The sequence below is a fragment of the Physcomitrium patens genome, chromosome 26 (assembly GCF_059467195.1).
Source record: "Physcomitrium patens ecotype Gransden chromosome 26, ASM5946719v1, whole genome shotgun sequence".
Lineage (NCBI taxonomy): Eukaryota > Viridiplantae > Streptophyta > Bryopsida > Funariales > Funariaceae > Physcomitrium > Physcomitrium patens.
Window position 1 is genome coordinate 11,710,872 of NC_143435.1, and position 9,593 is coordinate 11,720,464.

The following is a 9,593-nucleotide window of genomic DNA, read 5'->3' on the forward strand; positions in this document are numbered from 1 at the left end:
TAACTTGAGTAAATTTGTATGAATAATAAGAAAGATATAGGAGTAAGTAGAGTTGTACTTATTGTACAAAATCTCAAATATTGAATTGTGTTCTATCAAATTTATGTAACATGCTAGCATTTGATTCTTTTATAATAGTTCTTGAAACATCTTTAGGAGTTGTATATGATATATGTCTAGTACTTGCTTCTCTCTATTCAACAACTTTTTATTACAAATTATAAAAAAATTGTTTAGATTTTTTAAATATTAAATTAATCTAAGATTTTTTTATATGGATTGCATAGAAATATAATCTCTTTGTATAGACTATTTGTAAAGACTTGAAGATTTGTGAGAATAGCCACTTTATTTTTTATTTGTGAAGATGTACCTTCTATAATTTGATCTACTTTTATATTTATAAAGTATCTAAATAAGATCTTAAAATAATAGAAGAAATAAATATATATTTAAAAAATAGAAATGATATGGAATAATATTAATTTAAATAAAAGTAATCCACAACTTCTAAAATACTAAAATACTTTAAGAAGAAGTATAATTGTATTCTATTAAAAAAGAACCATAGCTCAAAAATTAAAATTTGTTAGTTTCCATAAATTGTTAAGAGCAAGATCTAAAGATTATGCAAAATTATAACAAGATAGTTAGATACATGAATATTATTACCAAATAATATAATAATAGAATAAAAATAAGACTAAAAGGTCTAAAATTAAACCACAAGACATATTATGTTGAGACTAAGGAGCCCCTTATCACTGACACCTATATATATTAGGATTCAAGTAACTTATAGATAACTTCTTGTAGAAGGTTTTGCCTTCAAGTTATTCTAAGATATTTCTTAAGTTGTTTTCTTATTGCTTCATTGTGAAGCAACCTCAAGAAACTTCTCTTGTAACTTCTTACATTGCTTGAAAGTTAAAGAACCTTGCAAGCTTCTTTTGGAACTTTCTAAAATCTTCTAAGACCTTCTTAGATCTTTTAAAACCTTCTAGAATCTCCTGAAGCCGTCAAAAATCTTTTAAAATCTTCTAAAATCTTCTAAAATCTTTTCTAAATAGATATTTGTAACATCTTTATTTTCATATTTAATTTTTATTTATTTTATTTTAATTTATAAATAATTATTTTCTTTCACTTTTAAGTCTGATATTATTTGAATTAAATATCATTCTTTTAAAAAAAATTATTTTAAAAATATAATAATTTTTTTTTAAATAGTATTTCTTTACATAATCAAAGACAATTAAAAAGGAGCTTGAAATATATGTATTTTAATTATTAATAAGAGAAAAATCTCAAAATATATAATAATAATACATATAATCTTTAAACAAGGAACTTGAGAGAATGGAAGTTCATAATTAAGCATGGAAATGGTGAATTTGAGGACAAAGTTGGAAATAGAGAGTTGGGGATAAAAACAAGGATGGAGAGTCAAGGATAGGGGATAAGAATAGAAACAAGGGATAGAATGAATGAATCGTGACATAACAAGGGAGAGTGTTGGTTTATTATGGACATATATACATTTATTCTAATAATTACCTAAATACATATTAAAAAAATACATGATTATAGATTTGAAATTATTTATTACAATTAATTATATGAATAAGAAAGCTTCTTACTAATAATTATATTATAATGTTGAATTTTGTCTTCATTGATTTCTTTTATTTGTTGTGAAACCAAACCCTCTTCGCAACAAAGTAAAAAGAATGATTAAATTTTTTAATTTAAATATATTATATATCCAAATATGCATCAAAATATATTACTATATTTGAAATCTATACAATAGAACTACTTTTTTTTATCAATGGTTTGTTTTTTATAAATTATTTTAACTTAAAATATTCCATTATAAATAAGTATAGATATATGCACTCATTTATATTGTAAGATCAAAAATCTTAAATTTTAAGAAAGAAAACAAAAAGATAAAATAAAAAAGGCACATTAAATTCATTATTATAACATGTGCATTTAGAATATGACATACTTAAACAAAACCAAACAGTTTGTAATTCTCATTGAATACTGCTATATATAGAAATATGATGATAATAATAATAATAATAATAATCTATTAGTGACCATGGTTTTGGAAGAATGTGGTGAAAAATTAAATGAGGATCATATTGTGAATTTTAACTGCTCAAACTAAAATACAAGAAATAAAGAAAATATTCTCATGCAATGTCATAACAATGTACCAAACTATATTAACAAGTGCATCAAACATTCTTTAGTCAATTGCAAGTAGTAGATATGGCCTTTACTACCAATGAATGTATTTTGATTTCAAAGATCTTCAAAACTAAATATTTTAGATAACACATTTCATAACCTCCAAAATTTAAGCTTTTACTTATCAAGAAATCATATGTTTGTGCAAAGCAAATCAGCAAAATAACAACTGAAAATAAGAAAGGAAAAGAAATAGAAAAAGAAGAGAGAGAACCTCACACATAGAGTAACAATCATTGCAGACATTCCAAAAAGGGATAGGGTATATAGATTCCAATAGATAGCTTGACATGGAGACCCTTCCTTCCAACATTAAATGCGACATCAATCAAGGATTTGGTTTTGCAGTGTGTCGTGGTGCCGCATCTGGGAAGTGGGTGGGAGGGAGAGGGGAGGAAGAAGAAGAAAAAAGGGAGCACCCCTCCCCAGCACATTCATCCTCTATCCATCCATCCATCAATACATCCATACATCCCGGGCTCTGCCCCTGCACAGGTGGTTCTCCCTCTCCCTCTCCCCTGCTCTTCGTCGTCTTCTTCTCCCCCCCCCCCCCCCCCAACCCTGTCAGTGACACCACTCCCTCTCTCTCCCTCCCCCTGTTGGCCAACCCTTCGGACTGAACCCCGTTCCCGCCCCCCTCCCCCTACCCCCACTCCATTCAGTTGTGTCCCTGCCATCTTGTGACCGTTGCTCAATGCCTTGCTCTTTGCCTCCTCCTCTTCTTCTTTTTTTGTACGTTCTTCGTTCCTCTCCTCTCGCATTGCCGCGCCTTTCCGTTCTGCACTCCCGTCACCCATTCCACTCACTTCTGCTTTTTCCTTCCCTCTGTCCACTTTGCATTATAAATGCATTTCATTCTGCACGATCCCTCTGGGTTCCTTCTCCGGTGAAGGTCGTTGGCCTTCAAGGTTCCAGGATATATTCAAGTGCTACATGCCCCAACAGTCGCGTATTGGCTTCAGGGTTAGTGGCTTCTTGTAAGCGACATCAGGTTAGAATGGAGCAGGCACAGGAGTTGGTTGCGGGGATTGAAGGTGTTCAGCAGCCTGATGTAGTGGCTCTCATCTTTCGACAGTTGTCAGAGCCTCAGGATGTCTTGGCTGCCGCTGCCGTTTGCAGGTTTACCCCTACCGCCTCGTTATTTTATTTTATTTATTTTTTTGGTATGTCATTGACTATCTTGTGACTTGAGTTTGCACCCTTTCCACCCAGGTTAGTCAACGTTGCTTTGCTTTGCTAATTGGAGTTCCGAGTTCCCCGTTACTCTAATAAATTTGTAACTCTCTCTGTTGCGTTACGGTTATTTTATTATCTGGAGGTAGAGCCTCATGTAAACTTTTGTGAGAGTGAGAATGAGGCAGTATGTGTGTGATCCCCGTGAAAATTTGGCGACGAAGTCGTTCCTGTACTAGGGTTGGAAGTGGGGGTCAGGTTAGCGATTAATTTCGCAGACCAGTCTGCAATCTTAAGTTTTGAATTTTCGGAGGTATTGAGCTTATTTGAATTTGATGAAGAGTCGAATTATAGCTCCTTGCTTCGTCACTGCTATGCATTCGGACCGCATCATGTGGAGAAGCAGATATCAACGTAGTTTAATGCGTTATCTCCAATTTTCGTCATCGTAATTCTGGGCATTGCTCGAAGGCGCCTTATTCGAGTCGAGCAGGAAGTTGTGGAGTCCAGAGGAACAGCGATTGTTTTGCTTTGCTCATATATATTTTCTTTTTTCTCAACTTCAGCGTAGATAAGGAATATTATCTCACGAGGGTCATGTTTTAGCAGCGCTATTGGAAGTACAGGTGTACGGGATTGTCTTCTCTAACCTCACGAACTTTGCTGTATCCTCAAGGAACGTCTTTAGGAATGGTGCGTGGAATGTGCGGATGTAAAGCATTCTGTATGGGTGCTTATCTCTGCTTAAAGATTATTCCGCCGTTTAAGTCATTTCCGGAGCCCTATTCACGGAACTCGGAAAGGAATGTTTCAATTGCAGCTCACCGAAATGCGTGAAGTCACTATCTCTAGAGTATGAAGCAACCCTCTAGGATTCTTTCTCTTGGAGGCATGCAAATGGGGCTTTAGCCTTAGTACTATTGTTTTTGATGATTTGCAGGACTTGGAGAGCAGCTGCCACGGATTTATCACAGCTCCGTTCGTGGCAATACGATGACGATTCTGCAACTGCAGCTGGAATTAAGTCTTCCGCCACACCTATGCAACCGAAGACTCCTCTTCCAAAGCATTGGGTGAACCCAACTACTCACTCCCCATTTTCGTCTTTTAAGACTCCAAGAAGCTTAGCGATGCTATCAGCCCCCTCGCCTATTCGCTCCCTTCTATGGCCCTGCGACCGCCTGACTGATGCTAACGCAGTGACTTCTAACATTGATGAGAATGGACCCTCACCACGAACCCCCTCTCCAGTGCAGCCCGTTGCACCTGGTGGTTCATTCCTTGACATAGTGTTAGCGCAAATGGTCATTGGAAAGTGAGTAATTCATTTTCGCATCCACCTTGGCACTTTGTCAAATCCTGAAGTTCTTTTTAGCCCAACAGTTTCCCAATTTTCTTTCAGAATGCTTGTTCGTTATCATTTTATGTTCGTTTGAGAATTCATTGTGTTGAATTATGATTAAATGTAAATGGTTTGGATACCTATGTCAGCCCCCGTATAGTCATGAGCACTCACGAGTCGTGAAGTTGACAGTGAGCTGTAGGATTTGAGAGATGTTTACCAACCCGGACTTCGATGCCTCTTCCTCTTTTTGTCTGCTTTAATCAGAGTAAACATTACCTGATTGTACATTCCTCTATGTCGCGACAGAAGGAAACTTATATGCATGAATTGGGGTTGTTTCAGGTTCGTCGGGGATGTTGACATCAGCTCCTCTCGACTTAATGACAAAAGTTTACAGTGAGTCCTCGTCCTTGTGAAAACACGTGTTGAACACAAAGTTCTCGAGCTTGCGTATTGTAACACTTCCAGTTGGCCAGAGAGCCTTAAAATCTTCAGGGATCGTTTGTTGTATGCAGCATTTGACTTTACTCTCTAGCTTTGCCGAATAATGTTCTCTGGGCTGACGGGACTCTGTCTGTACTCTTCATGTAATTGTATTTCTCATGTGAAATTTTGCAGAACCATTTTCAAAAGTTGTCCTCGCCTTCACACGCTTAGATTGCAGCATTTGTGTGTACCTTCGATGTATCCTTCGAACACTTTTGATTTGGGGCCCTCTCCTTTGCGTGTTGGTGATATTGGGCCTGACAATTATATTCTCCCACCTGTCCTAAGCTGTGGTTGTGGGCAGCTATCAGAAAGGGGTTTTGCAGCAGTGCGGTGGCATTGTTCCGATCTCAGTTCTGTTACACTTGTTCTTCAAGTACGTGATTATCAGAAATTTGTTATGTGTAATGTTTTTTACTTTGTAATTTACATTCATTATTAATTCTATTCAACTCATAGGTAGTCCTTTTCTTGTTGAATTGGTCGAATCAGAGGTAGGAGAAAGTCGTGGCACAGCAATGTCGAAGGGCCGTTAGCAGTGATCTTTCCTTGATGCTTGTAGTTTCTCTGTTCCTTACGAACGTGCTGCTAACGCTGATGAAAAGACTGAGTGCTGATTGCTGTTGTGAGACCTCACAAAAGTCTTATCATTTCTCGTGATTTTTTTTTCTTTTTTCTTTTACTTTAGAACGTTGTCAGGGTTAGTTTATTTTATCATCTGGTATTAAACTATGTGTTCACTTATGATGTCTTGTGACACCAGCACGTCATTTCGAAGAAAGTCTACCGGCAGGTGTTGTCCGAGCTAGGAGCACTGCCCAAACTGCACACTCTGTCTGTTGAGTTGCGCATGCCGTAAGTAATTGTTCCCTAAGTTACATCATTATTGTAGCATAACGTTTTCTCCACATCTCCCCCTTTCCCCCCGGTATCTAGAGCCGTTTTCATGCGAACATTTGCTGGATCAATATTTCAATGCCCAGGGCGTGAGGATTTGTTCTGCTCTGGTGTTCGCTAGTGTTCATTGAATTCTCTGCTGGCACCTGACAGCTCACTTGTTTGGATAGGTCATTTGGACAGTCTGTGAAATCGCAACTTATTTGGCAGGAGAACACACATTGTACAGATAAGGTCTGAAACTCTATCAATGCTCAAAACGTTGTGCTGGGGCTAATTGATCGTTTTCACTCATTTTTACTGACGATTGATGTTATTGTAAAGGAGAGACCGACTGACAGTCAGAAATCTTGAGCAATGGTGTGCAGGAATTATTGGCATTACTGAATGCAGGACCACCTCCACTAAGCGCTTTGGCTCTCAATCGCTGTGATCTCACGGAGGCATCGATCTCGGCTCTTGCATCTTCATGCCCAAATCTCGAGGTACCCACTTCTGATTCAATGATTTTGCTCCTAGCATCTGGATTGATTTGCATGCATCATGATTTTCTGAGGAATATTGTGCTTTTCTGCAGGCGATTGATCTGCGCTCTTCCTCAGACATTCAAGGAGAGCATGATATTCCTCTAAACATAGGGGCTCTCTTCCAGGTCTGTCCTGAAATATGTCTTTGTGTGTGATCATGGATTTGTTCCAGCACGTCATCCGTTGTGCATTTGATAGTGACAGTGGAAAAGTTCAACTAAGTATCGTGCTTAGGTGTACAACAGGTGGATTGTTGTACGTACACGTCAGTCTCCAATACTGCCTGTGCCTCATTTACCTTTTTTTAAGTGTATGTTTTAGTTGACTTCATCTTTTTGTTTTTTATATCGCAGAACTTGACTTGTTTGTCAGCAGCTGCACTAGGTGTATTCCAGACACCTGAGAAATTACCTTTTGAGTCCTGGGTTATGCCAGCCTTGAAGCGGTTAAGATTAGAAACAGTGGAGCCGTTGTCTCTGAGCCAATTGCAGACCTTGAAGTGTGCATGCGCTAGACTTGAAAGTCTTCATTTGATTTCAGGAACTCATGCAACATTGCAAGAGTCTCATATCTATCCAGTCACAGATGACACTATTCTAGAACATGGAATGTTGAACAGCTTAAGCACCTTCTAAGACCGCCGCGTTCGTTATATCTCTCTCGGATCACTGGCGGCGATGTTAACTTATCCCAAGATTCTTATTCTGCAATTTTAGTTTCTAATTGTGCAGTTATTTTTTTGCTGCAGTTTTTGACCAACGTTAAGTCCGTTTAGCGTTTGTAACCAAAAGTAACATGATTGAGATTAAAAAAACGTGTTTTTTGTCATTGATCAGATTTTGGAAGAGATACTTTTCTGGGGTTCTTTTTGTTTGAAATGATTGTTACTTGAATTGATATACTTTGCTTTGATTTCATAATATATATTTACTTCATTGAAGAATTTTTTAAATTTCAATGGTAAGATAAAATCTTGTTCAATAAGCTTATGAGAGATTTTTTTTAGCACTGCAGCTGTACATTACATTTTTGGATTTGGTATTAATTTTTGCTTGGTTTCAGTGATGTTTCAAGTTAAGTATCAAATACACATAGAACGTGTCACACCTCTGACAGCAATGTGAAATACACGTATGTAAGATTTCTGGAGCTCTGGCATTGTAAAATCAGGTCCACTCCATTGCCAAATAAACCTTAATTTTGTGACCAGTTAATAAGTTCACTAATGTACCAATTGGGCAATAAGTCATCAAGTAGCACGGTCTGTAATATTCAAAATGGTCAAAATGATATAATCTTTTGCAACTAATTTAACTGTAACTAACGTATAACTATTGAATGAAATAGATGTGTTAATGGGAAGCTTTAAAACCACAAATACATTGTTTGATTTAATCAAATATGGTATCAATTCAATACATCTAATCTTAGTTGCCAATAAATGATCATGTAGTTTAATTTCAACAAAGATAAGGAATATTGACAGAAGTTTTTACTTGTAACTTGTCTAATTTTGTCTTGAATAATTATAGAGAAGTCTGGTAGTGAAATTCATGATTGGAAAAACAATATTTTTTTGGATTAAATACAAGAATTTGTGTTCAAAACTTGTTGTTTGTGAAGAATTGTATAAATGGCTTCCATATCAAAACCAACTTCTCAAATGTTTATGAAAGATAGTAGTGGGAAAGTTAGGTAGTCCTTTTTAGACATTAAGAATATAAATTTATAGCTCAAAGCAATCTAAATGGTGGACTTGGAACCTAGAGGGGGCTCACTTAAATATTTAATAGTTTAGAGGTGTAAATAGGGTTATTTTAGTAATGGTTTGAGAGGCATAAATCAATCTACAATATTTACAAAGAAATCTTTAAGACTTCAATTTAAAGTGAGTATTAATACATTCACTTGTATTTTTGTAAGGTGTGATGAAAAATATAAGGTCTTATTGCATCTTATTGATTTGGGTCATAATTTTTAGGTCGAATAGTTATAGTCTTAACTAAGATGGTTTTAAGGGTATAAACTAAGAGGTATTTTGTTTATTATTGAGATTAAAAGTAGTCCCTTATTCTTCTAAACGTTAGTCATTCTTATTACTTTTAAATGATAAAGTTTTAGTTTTAAACTCTTGCCAAGATTGTTACAAAACCAAGCTTCGAAACAAATTCTTTTATAATTTTAAAGGTTAATCTTTTAATGCTTTTGAAAATTCATTGACCTTCTCAACCAAAAATATAGAATTCATCTTCACATTCCTTTTGCCATTAAAAACATTGTCTAATGTAGTACCTTCTTGTTTATCCTTTCTATTTTAATCATAGATGATAGATTGATGATTCTGTTTAATTTTTGATACTAGTATCTATATTAGACTTCTATCTATATGAATTACTTATAAAAAACCTAAAAATGATATTAAAAAGGTTTTAAAAATGATATTAAAAATGTATATGTAGAAGTAATGGATGGTCGACCTTTATCCTCTAGAGATGTCACTCATGAAATAATTCCATTAGAAATAACCTTTGACAACCATAACAACCAAGTAGTATTCAATGTCATTAGATCACCATTAAGTTCAACCATTTTAGGACTCTCATGGCTTGAAAAATACAATCTATGCATAGATTGGGTATGTCAAAAGTTAGAATTTTCTCTAATAGATCATAGAATCCCCAAATTTAAAAAAACTTCTAACATCCGATAAGCCAAAACTTAAACAATATTATTTATTGGAGCTAGAGCATATGGGAGGGTGACCAAACAAGGTACTACGTTTGTTGTCTATACAAATCCATAATCGGAACCTATGGTTGCTACAACAACAATTCCAGAGGCATATAAAGATTTTGCAAATATATTTGAAAAGAAAAATGTAGACATCTTGCCAAAGCATCACC

General features: G+C 35.5%; 1 protein-coding gene across 1 annotated transcript; it reads left to right on the forward strand.

Annotated features, from left to right (window-relative positions):
• The first annotated feature begins 2,815 nt into the window (after positions 1-2,815).
• LOC112277728 (uncharacterized) lies at positions 2,816-7,518 on the forward strand. The gene is made up of 9 exons (XM_024510395.3): positions 2,816-3,381; positions 4,376-4,750; positions 5,123-5,176; positions 5,399-5,642; positions 6,030-6,121; positions 6,334-6,397; positions 6,532-6,648; positions 6,741-6,815; positions 7,044-7,518. The coding sequence occupies exons 1-9, from the start codon at positions 2,957-2,959 to the stop codon at positions 7,323-7,325; spliced, it is 1,728 nt and encodes a 575-aa protein (XP_024366163.1). The 5' UTR covers positions 2,816-2,956; the 3' UTR covers positions 7,326-7,518.
• Positions 7,519-9,593: the final 2,075 nt, after the last annotated feature.

What these genes read in the sequence shown, in the direction of transcription:
- LOC112277728 (XM_024510395.3), top strand. Translation starts at nt 2,957, where the DNA reads ATGCCTTGCTCTTTGCCTCCTCCTCTTCTTCTTTTTTTGTACGTTCTT. An exon ending in CTGTTACACTTGTTCTTCAA is followed by an intron (nt 5,643 to 6,029) that starts GTACGTGATTAT and finishes TTGTGACACCAG; the next exon opens with CACGTCATTTCGAAGAAAGT. An exon ending in ACATAGGGGCTCTCTTCCAG is followed by an intron (nt 6,816 to 7,043) that starts GTCTGTCCTGAA and finishes TTTATATCGCAG; the next exon opens with AACTTGACTTGTTTGTCAGC.